At 38.2% G+C, this 21,897-nt stretch overlaps 1 protein-coding gene across 1 annotated transcript; it reads right to left on the bottom strand.

The window, feature by feature from the left end:
* Window positions 1-276: 276 nt before the first annotated feature.
* Window positions 277-816, bottom strand: KRTAP11-1 (keratin associated protein 11-1; the record flags this gene model as incomplete). Its single annotated transcript, XM_024758011.1, is given in 1 exon segment — window positions 277-816. A coding segment is annotated over 1 exon segment (540 nt), but the record flags the coding sequence as incomplete, so codon positions are not given.
* Between the last annotated feature and the right edge of the window lie 21,081 nt (window positions 817-21,897).

The following is a 21,897-nucleotide window of genomic DNA, read 5'->3' as shown; positions in this document are numbered from 1 at the left end:
AGCCATTAGAGACTGGGGCATGGGTGGTAAGTTTCTGGAAACATCCAGAGGTATACGTGCCACCAGTGATCAAACCCTTAAAACAAGATTGGTGCTGGCCAGAAAAACGTTAGATTGCCAAAGTCAGCTTATTCAAGCCTGGCAGCCAGCAATCAGACAGTTAGAACAGGGGGTCAGCAATGAAGAGTTATTCAGGGACAGGCAGCTTGTTGGAAGATCCTGGAAACACAGCTGGCAGGTCATGGAGTCTTGATTCGTTCACGGGCCCCTGCAAACTCAGCAAATTCTTCGGCAGCTGGACACGCAGGACTGCTGCTACATCCTGGAGACCCCGCAGGCTGGTTGGCAGATGGTGGAGACTCCTCCCACCGGCTGGCAGACAGTGGAGACACTTTTCACTGGTTGGCACACAGTAGAGATGCCGCCCAGGGGCTGACAGCCACTGGAGACAAAGGTGAGCGGTCGGCTGAAGGGAGTTGAGCAGGAATTGGAGACACAAGTGGTCTTCCGAGAGCAGGTCACCTGGACAGGGCTGGAGACACAAGGAGTTGGCTGGTAGCAGGTTGGCTGGCAAGCAGTGGGCTCGCAGCAGGTCTTCTGACAGTGGTCCAGGAGCCAGGAGCCAGTTTGGAAGGAGCTGGGCAAATAGATGCCACTCAGGCAGTCGACATCCGGGGTAGAAACTGTGGCAACTGGGGCCACTGGCACAGTGTATTGTCCTCCAATCAGCCTGGAAGAGCGTTTGTTTGTGGAGCAGTTGTAGGACAAGGTGTCGGACGGAGAGATGTGAGTAACTTGCAGAAACTGGCTCCTGAACTGTAAATGCCACTTCAGGCTCCCGAGCTTTTATATATCCTTGCTGGTGGGTGGGGCTCCCACCCTGGTCTTCCTGGCTTCCTTGGCTCACACTGGCTTGCCTTAGAACATCTTGTGACTCTCCAGGTTAATTGTCTCTTGAGAAGCCTTCATCCTCATAAAGAAAGTTTAGTAGTTTGGTAACTAAATCATAGGCTTCTGGACTGTACTTAGTTCCAGGATTAAGAAGGTTGGTTGACAGCTTCAAAGTTATTGGTCATCCCAGCCCACACTTCATCCTTCATTCATTTTGCTTGGATACAATGAGTGTCCATCTGACAGTAACATCAAACATGCCACCATTCCACCATGACACTCTCTCCCTTCTGACTGGGACTAATTACACACCCACATGGAGTTTGGGTTGTTGTTGATACTTAATGTTTTAGGCATAACTTAATCAGTCACCCTCCCATAGCTAACGGAGCTTCTAATGAACAAGGAACATTCTTGAATATGCTTCAAAATGACAATGACAACACCTGTCAGGAAAAAGGACACAAAGACATATCCAGAGTACAAACTGGCTTGGAAAATCAATTAGGTGATCAGAGCAAGATGCCCGTTACAGGGCAGTGGGACTCGCCTTTTATGTCCAAGCAGCAAAGCAAATTGGAAGCTAATTAAGTGGGACTGCATTTGTAGCCAAGTTTCTTTCTAAATAAATTGGATGAGCTTTATTCCTAAAATGTTTAATCTTGTAACAATGGATAAGAGTGGCTCATAACATTCATCAATATGCCAGTGGAACAGGCTTAGTTAATTTTTTAAATTATTATAACGTTAATTTGAAAGGGTAGGGTGTCTTTCTCCCAAGATGCTCAATATATTCAAAAGAGATTTATTTTCACACAAAAACGTAAGATAGGATGCACTTTTATTATGAACAAACCAAAGGCTCTTTAAGGTCACTGTCTCCATCAAGGATAAGGGAAGGAGAAAGTGGGAGAAAGCAGGCTGTTTTTTTGTGGGGTTTTTTGTTTTTGTTTTTTTTTTTTCTGTTAATCTAACAAAGTAAGTTTATTGGATTTAATGCAGTTTGAGAGAATACCATTTTAAAGATAATAGTGTGTTAAAAAGAAAAATACATTGAAGATATTTATAGGATTTTAGGGTCTGGGTAGGAATTTTAAAACATTCTATACCTGGTGGACATTTGTATATCTTTCTTGGAAAAATATTTATTCTAGTCCTCTGACCAATTTTTAATAAAATTATCTTTTTCTTTGCTATTGATATGTATCAGTTTCTTATAAATTTTAGATATTAATTCCTTATCAGACATATGGTTTGCAAATATTTTCTCCCAATCCACAGGTTAGCTTTTCATTGTGTTGATATATTCTTTTTCTGTGTAGATGCTTGTTCATTTGATGTGGTCCCACTTGTTTGTTCTTGCTTTTTTTGCTTGTGCTTTTTTTTTTTTTTTTACATCTTTATTTGAGTACAAATCCTCAGAGGCACAGCACTGACTCCTGGCTGCAGCACAAAGAGCCTTTCAACAACATAGCTCAGAATAAAAGGGAGAAAAATTAGAAAGAAAGAAGGAAAGAGGATAAAATAAAGTAAGATAAAATAAAATAAAGTTATTAAAATAAAAAATAATTATTAAGAAAGAAAAAAAATTTAAGTAAAAAACAAACAAACAAATGGACGGACAGAACCCTAGGACAAATGGTGAAAGCAAAGCTATACAGACAAAATCTCACACAGAAGCATACACATACACACTCACAAAAAGAGGAAAAGAGGAAAAAATAATATATCTTACTCTCAAAGTCCACCTCCTCTATTTGTGATGATTCGTTGTCTATTCAGGTATTCCACAGTTGCAGGCTACATCAAGTTGATAGTGCAGATTTAATCCGCTGCTCCTGAGGCTGCTGGGAGAGATTTCCCTTTCTCTTCTTTGTTCACACAACTCCAGGGGTTCAGCTTTGGATTTGGCCCCGCCTCTGTGTGTAGGTCGCCAGTGGGTGCCTGTTCTTCGCTCAGACAGGACGGGGTTCAAGGAGCCACTGATTCTGGGGCACTGGCTCACTCAGGCCGCGGGGAGGGAGGGGCACGGAGTGCGGGGCGAGCCTGCAGCAGCAGAGGCCAGTGGGACTTTGCACCAGGCACCAGCCTGAGGTGCGCCATGCATTCTCCCAGGGAAGTTGTCCCTGGATCTCCGGACCCTGGCAGTGGCGAGCTGCACAGGCTCCTGGGAAGGGAGGAGTGGATAGTGACCTGTGCTCACACACAGGCTTCTTGGTGGCGGCAGCATCAGCCTTAGCATCTCATGCCCATCTCTGGGGTCCGTGCTTTTAGCCGCAGCTCGCGCCCGTCTCTGGAGCTCCTTTAAGCAGCGCTCTTAATCCCCTCTCCTCACGCACCCGGAAACAATGGTCTCTTGCCTCTTCAGCAGCTCCAGACTTTTCCCCGGACTCCCTCCCGGTTAGCCGTGGTATACTAACCCCCTGCAGGCTGTGTTCACGCCGCCAACCTCAGTCCTCTCCCTGCACTCCGACCAAAGCCCGTACCTCAGCCCCCAGCCCCCGCCCACCCCGGCGGGTGAGCAGACAAGCCTCTTGGGCTGGCGAGTCCCGGTCGGCCCCGATCCTCTGTGTGGGAATCTCTCCGCTTTGCCCTCTGCACCCCTGTTCCTGCGCTCTCCTCCGTGGCTCCGTAGCTTCCCCCCTCCGCCACCTGCAGTCTCCGCCTGCAAAGGGGCTTCTAGTGTGTGGAAACCTTTCCTCCTTCATGGCTCCCTCCCACCAGTGCAGGTCCCGTCCCTATTCTTTTATCTCTGTTTATTCTTTTTTCTTTTGCCCTACCCAGTTACGTGGGGAGTTTCTTGCCTTTTGGGAGGTCTGAGGTCTTCTGCCTGCGTTCAGTAGGTGTTCTGTAGGAGTTGTTCCACGTGTAGATGTATTTCTGATGTATCTGTGGGGAGGAAGGTGATCTCCGCCTCTTACTCTTCTGCCATCTTCCCCCTGCTATCTGCTTTTGCTATGATCACACAACTAGGAAGTATCAGAGACAAAATGAAATTCCAGAATCTCTGGCTCCTTTTTCTTTTTTTTCCACATCTGAAGCAAGGTCCTGGAGCAACACCCCTCCTTGTACAGTGGATGGCAGATGACAGTCTTTACTGATGTGGTGAAAGTAGGCCTTTAATCAATATTTGGTGATGAATGGATGTGTGAACAGTGTACTATAACATTTAATTATTCTTTTTATTCTTGGGGAAACCATAGAAGGATATCATTCTCCTTTATTTCCTTTTGCTAGAATAGAGTCAATCCTCAACACCAAAATGACTGACCCTTTTGATCCGTCTGTACACGACCATTCCAACTCTGGCAAAATAAGTCACTTCAACACAGCCTAAGTGGTTGGTGATATTTCTACACCAAAACAGCTGTAAGATCTGACTTATTTTGTAAACTGGCTTATTTGGGGTAGGAAAGAGGGACAACAATGGATTTACATATATTCGAGGGCTACAGTAGACTGCGTTTTACACATGCACAAAGCAAACGGCTTTATGTTAGAACTCATCAGAAGTCCTTTTGCCAAATGCTTCATTCTCTATTCATCCCACTGAAGCCATGTTGGGAGCTTCCCACGGCCCTAATTTGGAGGCTAATAACACAACCCAACAAGACGATGCTGTGCTGTGGGAGTTATTATAATTCCCAGAGATCAGACCATCACTCCCTCAGTGACTCGCAGAGTGTTCTCAGGTATGGAGAGAAATTAACGAGATGACTACTTTCCACGAGGTTGGGACTATGCTCTTCCCACCATGGGGAATGTCCCAGTTGGTGTTTGAAGGTCCCAGTTCCTGGCTACAAGGGCTGGCTTGCTTGTTTGAAAATAGATGCGTAGTTTGCAGGCTTCTAACAGCCATGGATTCATAGGCTGATGTGGAAAAATACTTCATCATGTAAATTAATCAAGCAACCAAGTGAAAATGTGAAGTTAGTGGTAAAGTGACACAGGAGAAGTTTTCAGCACCCATTGCCACATTTCTGGAATAGAAGAGATTTGTAGAAATCATTACTCTGCCTTGATTCTTCTTTTCCACTGCGTGAAAATGACAAGTAAAAAAATATTCTAGAAAATATCTTCCATCAGCTTCAGAAGGAAGGAAATGAACATTTTTTGAGCCTCTTCCAGGCATTAAGTTAGAGGCTTCACACACACCATCACAACTGAATGCTTCCAGCAACCCTATGGACTAGGTATCATGTCACACAAAGAAGCTGAAGTTCAGGGAGGTTGAATGGCTAGTCAAAGTCACACAACTTATATTTGACTAAGATGAGATGCAAATAAAACAGCCATGAGCTGTCAACCTACGCTGGGAATATTTAAACATGGTGAGATGCCTTCATTAAAGTTCAAGCAAAAATTTATTTTGAAAAATCAATCAATCAGTGTTCCATTGATGATACTACAAAGACTGTAGTCTTTATTTATTTATTTACTCCAGTTTCATCAATTGACAACAAAAATAAATAAAATTTTAAAAAGTAAGTTACAAGCACTGCTATCTTTAAACTTCGTGTGTTTTTACATTCTATATACTTTTGACAATTTTACTTCATTAGAATAAAATGCAAGGTCACTACAAAAAAAACAGGAAGAGACAAAAAGCCTTTAATAGCTAGGAGCTATGATTTGAAATTAGAAGTATTTAAAATGGCAAAGCGTACAACTAATTATTAGAGAACAGCAGAGGAGTGAATTGATTTTTCAGATGTAGGTGGCAAGACCCTTCTGAAAAACAGGATTCACAAACTTTGAAATCACTTTAAGATGACATTTTAGTTTTCTTCCAGTCACAAAGTAAGCAAAACAAATAGATTCTTTAAGTAATTAAATCTAGGGATCTCCTCAACAGATTGCTTTCTATTTAGCACCTGGCAGGCTCTCTGGAAAACAGAAGAGGCTCATGTCTTACAGTATCCTACGAAGAGTTAGGAAAGCTACTCTATACTCTCGTACATTCAATATTTAAATGTAAGCATCTAGACTCTTCATCTGCATGGACTGTAAGATGCAAAGATGAAGAAACATGCACTGACAGCCACATGAAGCTTGAAGAAACTCTACACAAATCTGAGTCTACAATGTTAAATGAAATCAATAAATCATCCTTTCATTGGAATGTGTGGAAAAATTTATGTGGACAGCAGCTATCATGACGTAGTTATATGCAATATGAAACTTCAACCCAGCGAAAAGGTTTGTGAAGATTATTCTTGTGTCTGCAGGGCGTGAAGTGAGAGTAGGGTGTGATGAGAGCAGATGAGGAGAGATTAAAGAACTACTACCCATTATCTTCATCCGTGGTGGGTAATTTTCTCTCGTTTGTTTAGAATAATCTAAACCTTATACAATAATTATCACAGACTGGAAATGAGCAATTCTTTCACTCAAAACTGAATCACAGTAATCACTTACAAGGCCAAGTGTTTGAGAGTAAAAAGAGTTAAGCATATGTAGGAGGTTGAAGGTTTGATATGCTGGAAGGATACTTTTCATCACAAAGTTGGGGTAATAATGTTGACCAATGCCGGTTCAAAAAAATCACTTAGTCTCATCAAATGGAGGAATAGTTAACTTGCTGAAAAATTAAAAATCATAAAATGAGATTTTGTCATTCTGCACTTTTTCAGGATGCTCACATTCTCAAATTGAAGCTATTCATTGTCTCTTATGAAATATAAAAAGAGAATTTGAAATTTAAATACAGAACATAAAGACTGCTTTAAAAATTAACTACATCTTGGCTGAATTGCTCTGCCATTTTTTTCCCAACTTCACACAGACCTCTGGGTTGAATCTCCAGAATCCTATTAACCAAGATATTATAAACCCCCAAAGGCTGAGTGATTTGCACCAAAACTGAACTGAAATTCATTTTCCAAACTCTTTTCAAAAAACATCAATCATAAGAAGGTTTGAATCTTTGGGGCTGGAGGGAAATGTAAGGCAGAAAGCAGGTAAGTGAAAGAAGCAAACAAAGACCAGCAAAATAGTCGCTGCTTTTAGAACTTGAAAATAGCAATCACCAGCTACATGACTTGTAGACAAATAAGCCCTCAGAGGATAATATCAAGGTTGAAAAATCCTAAATTGAACCACCATTCTTTTTCTTGATGCCAGTTTTCAAATTCATGTATTTTTTCATGGATGCCTTTACTGGGAATCAGAATCAGGGTGCTATCAATAAAAATGGGTAGAATCCCAAGTTTTGAGACAACAGCAAACTCTCTTGCAGGACATCCAATGTGTAGCTGGCATGTGCTCCATGTCCAGTCTTTCAAGTAATAAGAGGTGAACCCACTTGTGACCAGACCTAAGTAATGTTTATGCATAGGGTCTGAGAGAGAAGTCTCCAGGTCACACAGATGTATTATCCTTCCCTGATACAGAAATATTCAGGGCCTACTTAGTACCCAGCAGGGTAAAGATGCTAGGAGCTACGTAAGAGACAGGAGAAGTATAAGTCTTGTCTTAGCATCACCTAGCTGACCTGTGCTTATGCTCTTTCAGCCCAACCCTTCTTGGTCTGATCTGCCTATCTAGGGGATTAGGAGTAAAGCATTAGGCTAGTACTATCTCAGGTTAGTAATTGGACAATCAGAACTGGATCTTAAAGTCCTCTAGTCTATTTCTCTCATCTGACTGATGAGAAACTAAGTCTCAGAGAGGGAGCATCATTGCCAAGTGTATCAGACATGCTTGTACACTAGTTCAAAATTGTTTCATCCCATCTCTTACTGCATCCTCTTTGCACAGACTTAAGCCAACATCGTGGTGGTGCACCCAGACAATTCTTCCTTCATTTTAGGGCCACTCACCTACTTCTTGCTTCCAGTCCTAGGTCTTCTCTGACATCACTACAAAGGAAGTCCATGCTAAATGACTGCACTCCTGTATGCACTGCCCAGAAATGGGGTCTTGCTTGAGCAACAGGAAATGCAAACCAATGGGTAAGTGTTCCCACCTTTCACCCTCCAGGTAGATGGTTCTGAAACTATTTCAGAAAGTTCCTCAAAATCATGCATGAGTTGCTTGTGATAGTGGTGATTCAATAACAATTTCTGTGGTGGCCTTCCCTCCTCCTCTATTTCACTCCCCCTTTGCTGCATTTCCCGAAATAAGATTCCTAAACTAACTGTCTCAAGCTCTGCTTTTAGAGAACTCAGATTGAGACACCAGATTCCAAACACTTTCTATTTGAGTTAAGAAAAGTAACTGGTGAAGGAATTCCCTGGCGGTCTGGTGGTTAGGACTCCACGCTTTCACTGCCGACCCACGAACTAAGATTCCACAAGCTGAGTGGTGCAAATAAAAAATAATAATAATAATAACTGGTCCTTCTAATCCTTAGTTCAGAACCCCTCAAGGTACATCCATGTCTGTGTCCATGTAAGCCTAAGGAATATCTTGTACACAAACTGAGCATCAAACAAGTAACATTTGCATTTTTACAGCAATTTCTGAAATGACCAAATGAGAAACTGCAAAAGTGCTTAAACACAGCTACAATATAAGCAAATTTTTAATTTCTCCCAAGTAATGTCAATCACACTGTGTTGTTTCCTCAAATAGGCTAGTCCCTAAGAGTTGACACCCCAAACACTGAAAGGTTCAAAGATCTCATTGTCAGCTTGATGTCACAGTTGTTTTCCAAAATGAAGGATTTTTTTTTTCCAAAGTGAGATATACACTAACTATGCAATGGGTGATAATTTTAGTTACTAACTAAACACTTTTTAGTCTTAAGAGTTATATATTTATTTTTAAGTGTATTAATAAAGTATGGGTAGGTTATACAAGCCATAAATTCATGGATATCATTACATAGGATGGAGATTAATTTATTTTTGTTTAAAAGCTTTGACAAAATTCAACACCCATTTATGATAAAAACTCTCCAGAAAGTGGGCATAGAGGGAACCTACCTCAACATAATAAAGGCCATATATGAGAATGGTGAAAAACTGAAAGCATTTCCTCTAAGATCAGGAACTAGACAAGGATGTCAACTCTCAAAATTATTATTCAACATAGCTTTGGAAGTCCTAGCCATGGCTATCAGAGAAGAAAAAGAAATAAAAGAAATACAAACTGGAAAACAAGAAGCAAAACTGTCACTGTTTGAAGATGACATGATACTATACATAGAGAATCCTAAAAATGCCACCAGAAAACTACTAGAGTTAATCAATGAATTTGGTAAAGTTGCAGGATACAAAATTAATGCACAGAAATCTCTTGCATTCCTATACACTAATGATGAAAAATCTGAAAGAGAAACTATGGAAACACTCCCATTTACCACTGCAACAAAAAGAATAAAATACCTAGGAATAACCTACCTAGGGAGAGAAAAGACGTGTTTGCAGAAAACTATAAGACACTGATGAAAGAAATTAAAGATGATACCAACAGATGGAGAGATATACCATGTTCTTGGATTGGAGGAATCAATATTGTGAAAATGACTATACTACCCAAAGCAATCAACAGATTCAATGCAATCCCTATCAAATTCCCAATGGCATTTCTTTATAAAATTGATAACTAATGAAAAAAAAAGTGAATTAATATAAATTTAAAAGTTAGTTGAATAATAATGAACTTAATATGAAAATATGGCAAAAATTGTCAGGATAGAAATCATGGTAATGGTTTAATAAATATTTTAATGGTTTAATAAGATAGCTTAATAAATATCTAAATAATAAACATTTTAAATGGTTTAATAAATATTTTTAAAAGTTTAACTTATTTTAATTCTGAGCATGTTACCACTTAAAAACACCCCACTCACACATACATATATAATCCAAAAGCCCTACTCCTTCTTCTGCTTATCAATTACTGTGTAACAAATTACCCCAAAACTTAGTGGACAAAACAACCATTTATTATGCCCATGGATTCTGTGGCTCAGGAATTTGGACAAAGCACAACAAGGCTGGTTTGTCTCTGTTGCAGGCTGCATAGAGGGATGGGGGGGGTCAGGAGCTGGGGGGCTGTAGTTATCCGAAGTATCACTTGTTCATGTGTCTGTCAGTCAATGATTGCCATCAGCTGGGATTACCTATTCATGGCCTCCTCGTGTGGCCAGGAGTTCTCCAAAAAAGAGGCTGGCTCCAAGAGTGAGAATCCTCAAAGCAAGAGCTAGGCAGAAGCTTTATCATTTTTACTGACCTAGGCTGCAAAGTCATGCAACATCACTTTGGCCACATTCTGTCTCAGAGCATCCCAAAGGCCCACGTCTGAGGGAATGTGAAGTAGACGTCACTTCTTGGTGCGGGAGTGGCAAAATTCTAGATGAGAGTGTGGGACTGAAAATATCATTTTGGCCATGAAACTAAAATTACCTTGTTCCCTGAATTGCCAGGATGCCAGAACTGAACCAGAAATCCCTGACATGGACTTAGGGTACCCTGAGAGAACAATCTGAATTTCACATTCTATATTATTAGGTATGTTCAAAGTAGACAGACAGTTCATTATCTCCTGTGAGTTTCCCATGAAGGTGACTCGAATTGATACCAATGCGATGACCTCAACAGCTCCCTCTAACTCTCCAATTTGACAAGTTTTTGACTCAGAGTACCAGCCACTTACCTGCAGGCCTATGCGCAGAGACAATGCATCTGGCTAAAGACAATTCTCCATACGTTCAAGTAGCTTCAGCCATTCAATAGTAATCTTTTCCTCTGGTTTTATTTCTCATTAAACACTATGAAATGCCAGACTTTACGGACAATCAGTGTGTTCTATAACAGATGAAGTAGTAAGACATATGGGAGCCTCAGGTATCACTGGAAACCATGAGAACTCTACCAGTCTCAACCCACCCTTTGAAGACTATGCAGTCTTATATTTCAGATGGAATTGTTCTGTGATTTGTTGTGGTTTGGAAATCATGAAGGTGCAATTAAAATTCGAAGAATATCCAATACGCGTAGTAGGGCTGAGAAGAGTGAATTGTTCCCAACTGCTAGACTGCCTTCCACTTTATGCTTCAGCTTTAGAGTCTAAGAGTCAGCTTCCTCGGGGTGTCTCTTTACTTAGGGTGAGGGTGAAACAGAACACAAATATTGTTTGTGTTTTAAGACGATGTGTCTCTTCCTGCATGCAACTTAGCCACAGGTCAGGAAGGTCACAGTTCAAGGTAAAGGGCCAGTCTTCTTACAGGAATCCTAGAACAATGCTCTGTCCTTGCTTTTCTGACCATGGTTATCTTTGATATTGAACTATGAGGTGATCCGAAAGACAGGAATTGCTTTTGCTAAGTAACAAAAGAACTAAAGGTTGACCAAATGATCCTACAGGAAAAAAAATCAACTCGGCCGGATACCCAATTTCATCTTTCATTTCCTCCCTTAGCTTTAGTATCTTTTTCCCCTCTTGATACCAATACAGCCACCAACTTCTCTTTATTGGCCCAGAAATCTACTGTAAGCTCCACAGTAAAAAATGACTTTTGGTTCTGAAGCTTTCAGATTTAGATATTATTCTAGGAGAGGTACAAAAATAGCTAAGGTGTTGCAAAAAAAAAAAAAAAGAAGGGCTTCCCTGGTGGCACAGTGGTTGAGAGTCTGCCTGCCAATGCAGGGGACATGGGTTCGTGCCCCAGTCCGGGAAGATCCCACATGCCGCGGAGTGGCTGGGCCCGTGAGCCATGGCAGCTGAGCCTGCGCGTCTGGAGCCTGTGCTCCGCAATGGGAAAGTCCACAGCAGTGAGAGGCCCACGTACCACAAAAAAAAAAAAGAAATAGAAAATGGGCATAAAAGAAAAAAAACTAAAAAATAACTAGGAAGAGCTAAGAGGAATGATTAATATGCAATTTGAGAGATGAAATTATGTTATATGTAATTTAAGTATAACAGTAGTCCCAATTTAGTGCCATCCAGATTCTGGGGCTATAAATCAGAAGATGGGTATAGTAATAGAAATCAATAAGAATCAATCTAAAATGAAAGAGATAAAATGAATGAAATGTGTGCACGGCTTCAGAAATAATCAACTTTTGAAAAGATGCCTTCTAAATGGATTTTTTTCAGACTAAATTGTCTTCTACATCTCAATACCCAGGCAAATAATTATCATTAGAGAACCTGCAGTTCAACTAATGGAAACACGTCAAGGGTAATGTAATCTTTGCAGAAGAGTAGAGGCCTACAGGGCATCCGATCAGCCAAGCAGATGTTCTCATTGTCCACTGGGCAAATGCATCTTTTTCAGACATAATGAACATGTCATTCAGATCATCCAACCCTCGAACTAGACTCTTCAAGTAGAATTCTGATATTAATTTGATTTCCCAATTGGCCTCGCCTACTAGAAATACAACACGCTAAATATCCAGCACAAATAAACTAATCTGATTTCAATGTGAATTAAATTTTCACTTTCATTTATACATCAGTCTCTTTCAAGTTTGGCTAACTTGACTCAGTCCTCCAGAGCCTGCTAACCCCAGGTAAACTAACAAAACCAAAAGGCTCAGAAGGCAAAGCTGAGACCCTCGTCCTCTGGCAACTCCAATCAAAGTGCAGCCTCCAGGCCCAACCTTGATAGCTGTTCTGCCCCCCTCAATGACTAAATCATTTCACCAGCAGCAAATAGACGTACACATTTCAATTACAGGCCATTTCTAACATTATCTAATGAAGTCCTGCCTCCTCAGTTACTTTTAGCAAATAGAATTCTCTCCTAAGTGGAATGCTTTAAGTGTAGCAGAGGTTGAACTAAATGACCTCTATGCAAAGTGGCTTCCAGTTTTCTAATTGTTCACTGTTACATACCTAAATATTACACTAAATCAATTGAAATTATTTTTTGCTTCTCCCATTGTATTTTCTACTGTTGCATATTTTAAATATCTTCCTTTTTAGTTATTGACATCACCTATTAGGGGCCACCAAAAATTACCCTAGTAGTTGTCCCACAGCCTCCCATTTATATACACACATAAACGTTAAATTCAAAAACCAAGAGACCCAAAAAGTTTTATGCCATGGTGAGCTGCCAGGAAAAAAATATAGTACAATTTCAGATTCATTTAAGCTAAGACATACTTTAAATAATTCATTAGAACAATGATTGCTCATTGCAAAACAGTTCTTCAAATGGATTCCATTTATCTTGCTCATTTATTAATTCCTCACCCTTCTTAAGGCATCACATTCAAGGTGCATATCAAAAGTTCTACCAGTCTTTCCCACTGATTCATTGCCTGAACAGAGGCTACTCATTGAAACTCCCTGCTCCTGTTTCATAAGCATCCGTAAAACAGTGTTAATGGGATCTGCCTCCCCAGGTAGCTGCAAGAACTAAGTTATAGTTTGCAAAATGCTTTGTGATTCATACATAAAAGGCTCGACAAGAAAGCAAACTGTCATTGAGTGTTACAGTTTTCACCCCAATTATCTTAAAGTAAGGAGAGATGACTATCCTAAGCTTCCAAAAGTAGGAGTTCCAGAGAATTCTCAAAAATGAGGTGGACAATTGCTGACTCAAGTGTTTTTTTCTAGGAATTGGAAATGTCATTCACAGATAAGTGCAAGGAGAAGCAAAAAAGAGAGACATAAAGGAAATTCTTGGCTCTGGGATTTAGTAACAAGGGAGTTTGCCACTTTCAAATTACCCGCTGGAATCCAGCTTAAGAGAATTATAGATAAAAAATCTTCCTAGTTTTCAGCCACCTACCCAAATTTGATATTGAGTTTATACTTCCTAAAGTTGGAGCAATGGTTTTCATGTCTTAGGGGTAAATAAATTAAGAGTTAATCCTATTAGGTTTGTTCTTATACCAGAGAATATTAAAACTGAAAAACTAAATTCCAAATTGTACAAAGTGATGGTGAGGTATCTGTGTTGTACTTTAAATTTCCTGCAAACATCTTAGGAGGAGACTCTGAGGAAAGACATTATTCATAGCTTGGAAAGTCACAATGTTTGACCAACTAATAATTCCATTTAGCTGCATTGTACTTATTTTCACCTTTAAATTATAACTACACTGGGAAGGAGTAAATTTTTTCCTATTATCATTTGGTGGATTTCCATATTAAAAAGCCTCCCTGGCACTCTTGGCCTGAAAATATCATAATAATAATTCAAACGATTAACACTCACCCTCTTCCAATTAAGAGAGTGCCATAACTGCACTGATCCAGTGGTGAATGTCAATGTCTTAGCTATAACTGACATACTGGGAATAGAAGTTAGCAACAAGTAAAGAGTGACAAAAAAAATTTTTTTAACAACCACTGAAATGATTTTAAAAAAAACTTTCAAATCAAGGAAGGGTAGCCAGTAGACTCAAGAAGACCAAGGAGCTTCTCCTGGAAAAATGCTAAAAATTCCAGTTTATCAAAAGTCTTGCCGGATTTCCATTATAGAAAACCCAATTATCCAGGTAATTTGCATAATTTAGATTCAGCAAGCAAAAAACATGTATTATCTCAGTTTTCTGTGAAGATTACATAGAAAAACTAGGCTCAACTAGCTGTGTGACATTGAGCATTAACCTCCTGAAGTCTCTTTCCTTGCCTGTAAGTGGAAATGATAATAGGACATACCATATGGTCTGGTGAGGCAACATTTTGATGCTCACTAAATAATTGTTCTCTATTCCCCTTTCTCTGTTATTTAAGTCAAGGCTTTGTAGGGGTCTGGTTTTTCCCAAATAAAAATTTCAATTTACTTAAAATAATAGTAAATTCTTAATCACACATAACTTTTTACCTATATGTATATAGCATGCAATTAATGAAATATAGAGCCCAAATGACTTGGTATATGTAACAGTTACAGTTCCACATTTTAGATCAGGAATAAGATTCAAGATTCTAACACAAATCCTCAAATTCCATGCTGGCTATAATTAAAGATAATCTTCATAGCTATGGCCAAGAACAGCTCACTGGGTCATCACTAGTCACCACAGTGACGGGGGTAAAGATAGTCCTTCTAAACTTTAGAACCTAAAATTCTGAAGGAGAATTCCTTAAATGGTAAAAAATAAACCTTGGGGATTTTCAAACTTGTCCACAGTCATTCTAACGGCACTGGAGAATAAACAAATGTCCCTAGGAAATATTGGTAGAGACCATAAGGGAATAATCTAAAGCAGCCTACAGCCAACACAAACTTTTTGCTAAAGACTCATGTTTGTTCTTACTAGAGTGGCAGAACCATTATTATCTTAACAGTCAGCAGCCAGTTCTTCATAAAGAACTGTCCTGTTTGGGGAACTGCTTTGATAGGCTCTTGGGGATAGAAGTTGAGACTTTCAGAGCACACTTGTCAGCAGAAGCCAAGGCAACAGACTGCTAAACTTCTCTGCCACCTACACTAGAGGAATTGCTGGAGAGGGGAAGAGAAAAAGGAGAGGAAAACCACAGAGAGCCCGGGTGGGAGAGAAAGAAATGGGCCAATCCAGTATGGCAAGCCTGAGGCATCTCACTGAACAAGACCACAAAAATTCCTCCAAAGATGGGGACGTGAAGGAAATTTCAGGGAGTATCTGCTTTCCAATTTGAAATTGTCCAAACTGTTGCTTTATAAAGACCTCTACTCACTTCCTCCCCCTGATATCCATCAATGCTTCATACCGTGTGTGGTGGCAGGGTGGAGGGGTGTGTGTGTGTGTGTGTTGGAAAGGGCGTGACTTTTACATTTGGTCTACTCAAGGCTGACAAAATAGCACGCATTGAATAATTCCCCAAACAATTCCTGGGGACCCAGAGTCAGCGGTGGCATGAGAATATAAGCTCTAGGAATACATCAAGATCTTCTAAATATCTTTGGACTTCCACAAGGTCAAAATGAAGTGATCATAGCTTGATAGTAACCCGTTGTTTGAGTTTTTAATGCTTTGATTACTGAAGAAGCTGAGTTTGTTTGTGTTTATTGGTAATGTTCATTAACTTTTTGGTGAATTGTCTGCTTTCATCTCTGTACAATTTTATATCAAGGCATTCATTTTTTTATTTATATCAGCCCTTTATGTATTAAGCATACAAGCACTTGGACAGAGTTTTTCAATTATTTTCCCTCTTTGGCTCTTGTATTTCATTAGGATCATTGCATTGCTGATAAACATTTATGAACTATTTTTTATAGTTTCTTCCTTTGTAATTATGTTTAAACAGACCTTTCACACTCCAAAATGTTCATCCATATTTTCTACTAGTTTTGTAATAAATTTATTTTAAACATGTAATTCTATATTTTTTCTGGAATATAACTTCCTATAAATTTATTTAGAGTGTTGAGATTATATTTATAAATGAGATTAGTTTTTTGGCTTTCTATTTTGTACTTTCATAATCAAAATTTTTTGTACTTTCATAATCAAATTTTGGTACAACTAGTTTGCAAAATAGTGTCAGCTCTTTGTATGCCATAACACAATTCATAGATCACAACACGGATCTGTGTTCTTACATGTCCTTAACAAAGTGAGAGAATTTATTAGCTTAGTATTCTGAGCCCAAAGAAGTTTCAGAAAGTAACTTTTGACAAACATTTTCAATATTTAGCTCAATTATTTGTTCATATGCTCAATTTTTTTCTTCTTGAATAACTTTTTATAATTTATATTATCTCCTATTCATTTTTTTGAGATTTTAAAATTATTTAAGATAGAGTTATAAATAATATTTGCTTATAATTTTCATTTTCTCAATATCTGCCATTCCCTTTTTCACCTAGGCATCAATTATTTTATTTTTGTGTTTTCTAACTTCATTAATTTTTGCTATCTACATAATTTCTCCATTCTCCTTTAAAGTTATATTTTGTTATTCTTTACCTAATTTTTACCTATATACTATCTTATATTTTTATCCTTTGTATAGAAAAAAATAGCTCAATATATATGGAATAAATCATCTAGTTTATTATATAATTCAGATCATTTTTTAACACTTATTTATCTCCTACTTCATCTGTGAAATACTGAGAAAAGCATATTAAAGTCTTCCTTTTCTACTGTACTTATAAATTGTTTTGAATTTCTAACAATTTGTGGTTTTACATAATTTGGTGTTTTTTCAGTTTGGAGCATAAGATTTATTACACTTTTTAAAAATATTATGGACCTTCTTTGTCCTGTTTAACGATTTCACAGCGTCAAAAGTTCAGAAATAACAAGTAAAACCAGTGCATCACCAAAGTAGTAATTAGTAAAATTTTATCGTGCACACACCAAATAGTTTGCAAACCAGGAGCACTCAAACCAAAACATAAAGTGAGGCTCAGGTGTATATTGTTATAAAGCACCTTATATAGTAAGCTTATATTCTTCACAGTGATTCGTTATAATATTAGAATTTTCTTAAATGATAGGAATTTGGTTAATGGTTACCTCATATCAACCTTGGAAAACAGTTCAAGTGTCACTTATGATTTCCAGAAACATAAGCAAGAAATGACCCAGGTCAAGTCAGTCTTGCAAAGTAAGCTAAATTAGGCTTTATTTGTATGACCAAACTGGTTTTGTCTGCACAGGGAATTTTCAAGGCTGACCTCCACTTGTTTTTGATTTTAACAATGGTAAATCCTAATTGTTTTATATTATAACTGTAACTCCACTTGTTTTGTTTTTTGATTATGGAGATTTTCCTACCCTTTTACTCTTAACCTTTCGGAATTGTTTCATTTTATGAGCATCCATGATAAGAGGCTCTCCCTCAGACATTGTTCTGACCCAGTCTAGTATTTACCTTTTAGTAAAAGATAATATATTCTCAGTTATTCCATATATTTGGATTTACTTTTATCATCCCATTTTAGAGCTCCTGTTTTACACTTCCTTGCTGTTTTCTTTTTACTATTATTTTGAGGAGTAAATTATATTTTAATTTATTTTTTCAACCATACATCTTGTTTTCAATTCTGTATGTCATCCCCTTTTAAAATATTTAGACATACCTCTCATAAAAGCCAAAAACTGTAAATAACCCAAAAGTTCACCAACACTGGAAGACATTAGTTAATTTCATGAATAGACAATGAAATCCTATAAAGTAATAAAAGCAAACACACCAAGTTGTATCAACAACATGGATGACACAAATTGTTGAACCAAAAAAGCAAAACATAAAATTATTCATATATTCTATTTATGTAAAATTTAAAAGCAGGTAAAAGCAAACTGTATTGTTATCCTAAGGCAACAGAAGTTGGGATGAGGGGAAGTTAGTGGGGAGGAATGAAATTATGATCAGAGATGAACAAAGAAAGTTTCTGGGGACCTGGGATAGGGCCCTTTCTTCACTTGAGTGGTAGTAACACTGGTGTTCACATTGTAATTACACGCCAAACTCTACACAACTGTTGTGTGCAGGATTCTGTATAGAATGTTATATCTCACAATGAAAAAAATAATCTCACACATAACTGTAATTTTTTTATAAAATTATGTCAGAAAATACATATCCATTTATCCTCTTCCATGTAACTTAAAAACACTTCTATTTTTACCTGCACCCCACCCTCATTTCCTACTTTCTATTTTTGTTAGTATGACCTTGTTTTTATATTTTTAAATTTTTTAATCACCTTTCAATAACTATTTATGACCTATTTAATTAATTTTACACTATATATATAATATTATAATAATATAATAATATAATATTTTATATATATATATATATATATAAAATCATTTAGGTTCCATTCTATCAGATTTTTTTCAATATTTACCATTAGTCATTTTCTATAAAAATGGTCCCATTCTAAATCTTGGTTTTCCTTCCTTTTTTATGTTTTTAAAAATCTCTAATGGCTTAAAATGAGTACATTATTTGTGGTATACTTTTTTAGCCAATTTATATCTGAAAATATACTTCAACTGCATTTTCCTGTAAATGAAAACTCAATACGTTAAAAAAATTCTAAGGACAGATATCTTTTTCCTCAAATTCTGAAAGTCTTGACCCATTTCTTCTTTTTCTTTCTTTCTTTCTTTTTTTATTTTTATATTTTATAGATCTTTATTGGAGTGTAATTGCTTCACAATAATGTGTTAGTTTCTGTTGTACAACAAAGTGAATCAGCCATATGCATACATATATCCCCATATCCTCTCCCTCGTGAGCCTCCCTCCCACCCTCCCTATCCCACCCCTCTAGGTCGTCACAAAGCACCGAGCTGATCTCCCTGTGCTATGCTGCTGCTTCCCACTAGCTATCTTACATTTGGTAGTGTATATATGTCACTGATACTCTCACTTCGCCCCAGCTTCCCCTTCTCCCTCACCGTGTCCTCAAGTCCATTCTCTATGTCTACATATTTATTCGTGCCCTGCTACTAGGTTCATCAGTACCTTTTTTTTTTTCCAGATTCCATATATATGCATTAGCATATGGTATTTTTTTTTCTCTTTCTGACTTACTTCACTCTGTATGACAGAATCTAGGTCCAACTACCTCATCACAAATAACTCAATTTCGTTTCTTTTTATGGCTGAGTAATATTCCATTGTATATATGTGCCACATCTTTATCTATTCATCTGTCAATGGAAATTTAGGCAAACAATCCAATTAAAAAATGGGCAGAAGACCTAAATAGACATCTCACCAAAGACATACAGATGACCAAGAGGCATGTGAAAATATACTCAACATCACTAATTATTAGAGAAATGTACATCAAAACTACAATGAGGTATCACTTCACACCGGTCAGAATGGCCATTATCAAAGAATCTAGAAACAATAAACAATGGAAAGGGTGTGGTGAAAAGGGAACCCTCCCACACTATTGGTGGGAATGTAAATTGATACAACCACTATGGAGACCCATTTCTTCTTGAATTCAAGGTTTCAGAAGAAGACTCTGAGAATGAGATCATTCAAAATACCACAGTCCTTTTGTTACATCTCCAGAGTACATGGACCATATCTTCTTTCTCATCAACTTCACTCCTTTAGCCTCTTCATCTGAATTCTCAAAAAGCTTCTCAAATTTGTCTTCCACATTATGATTCCTTGCATCATAGAAAAAGCTTTTCCATTTTAATCCTTGTAATGCAAATTTTAGTCCTTCTCATGCAGATTTTAAATGGGTTATTACATTTTAGTTCCCTTTCTTCTTTTTCTACCTCATCCAACTCATGTTGAATTTCTATGCTCTCTGTCTCCTAACTCCCTTTTTAACCTCTGTCTCTTATTTTATTATCTCGTGTTCTGCTTCATATTTTCTAGAGTTTTATTGAAAGCACAAAGGGCCTATTCTAAATTTGTTGTCTTTCCTATGGAAATTACTTGTTTTAGAAATAAAACTTCTGGGCTTCCCTGGTGGTGCAGTGGTTAAGAATCCGCCTGCCAATTCAGGGGACACGGGTTCGAGCCCTGGTCCAGGAAGATTCTACATGCTGCAGACAACTAAGCCCGTGTGCCACAACTACTGAGCCTGTGCTCTAGAGCCCATGAGCCACAACTACTGAAGCCCGCATGCCTAGAGCCCATGCTCTGCAACAAGAGAAGCCACCGCAATGAGAAGCCTGCGCACCGAAACAAAGAGTAGCCCCTGCTCGCTGCAACTAGAAAAAATCCCGCGCACAGCAACAAAGACACGACGCAGTCAAAAATAAATAAATTTTAAAAAAGAAATAAAACTTCTTTGCCAACCTTTTCATTTCAGGACTTAGGACATTTGATTTGGTACCACACTGAGCTGTTCTGATGTAGTACATCCATATTTAATGAGGATGGCTTATGCTCTTTGGATCCCCCTCACTGAATTTTACATTTCTCTTAAAATGTTCTTTGTAGACTTTAAACAGCAAGGTTACTTTCTATAACTTACATGTGTAGCTGGCTGTTCCAGAGGCTGAGGAAATAAAGGAGGAACTCTTTCTGGTGGCCCACTCTACTAAAGATCAGCTTTGGGTCTTTTATTCTCTTTGGTTCATCCATAATACCAAGTTCATAGAAGATCTCCTTCCCCAGGTTGCTGCTTACCACATCAAATAGAAAACTCAATGTGTCTGGAAGAAATCTCACCTGACATGCAGTTTTCTTCTTTATGTGAATCTTGCATGAACTCTAAAGTCTCCTAATACAGTGCTTTCATCTGCTATGGATCCACATCCCTGAACGGGCATCAAGTGGATGTCCTGGACTTTCTCCAAAATTCACCATAGGCTGCAGGGCTCACCCTCCAGACTAGCCACCAGAGGAGTACTTCTGAAAGTATCAGTCAACCCTGTATCCTCCTTGCCTTGCTTCATTTTGGAAAAATCTGCATTAAATATAAAAGAAATTATTCAATGTTCCCAACTTTTTAGTGGCCCCTTTCCATAATTTGCAATGGTGATGTCTGCTTCCTGATATTTTTTAATTGTTTATCAGCTATTGCTAAGGCAATTTGAGATAGAAGTGGTGTGTTATACAAATTAGCACAGCCATTATTATCTGAAGGTCACGATATAAATATTTTTAAATTAACGAATGAGCTAGAAATTCCAAAATTTTCCAAGTGAGTCAGCCTTGAGGAAAGAAAAGCAATGAGAGAGAGAGAAAGAGAACACCTTTAGGAATCTCAGTCTCGGTGAGTCTCCCATCTCCCATTCGTCATGTGGGTGAACTATCGCATTCAGTCTGCTTTTAGCTCAATTTTCAGGTGAGTCACCTCAAAACTTAAAGCTGTAAAATAGCCCCGTTGCAGCAGGGAGCAATGACGCTTCCCAGAATCTTGTGAAATAACATGATTTATGAGCAGAATCGACCAAACACTATTTCTCAGGGTTATTTTTTGCTTTTCCTTTCTCCCTGATAACGTTAACTCAGATGAGTACATGGAGCTTTACAGTGCTAATCTAGAAAAATGAGAAAGGTAATATTATTATTAAATAAGAATCTACTTACAGAAATACATTTGCACTGGGTTCCATATTACACTGTAAAAACATCAGGATGGAATTATACATCATTCTTAAAGGCAGAAATCTCAAAAGGTATGTAATCTGAGGCTCCCCATAATTCACTGAACAAGATG

Source organism: Neophocaena asiaeorientalis, unplaced genomic scaffold, assembly GCF_003031525.2.
Source record: "Neophocaena asiaeorientalis asiaeorientalis breed wild unplaced genomic scaffold, Neophocaena_asiaeorientalis_V1.1 scaffold752, whole genome shotgun sequence".
NCBI lineage: Eukaryota > Metazoa > Chordata > Mammalia > Artiodactyla > Phocoenidae > Neophocaena > Neophocaena asiaeorientalis.
Note: the sequence above shows the minus strand (reverse complement) of the source record. Positions and strands in the feature narration are given on the sequence as shown.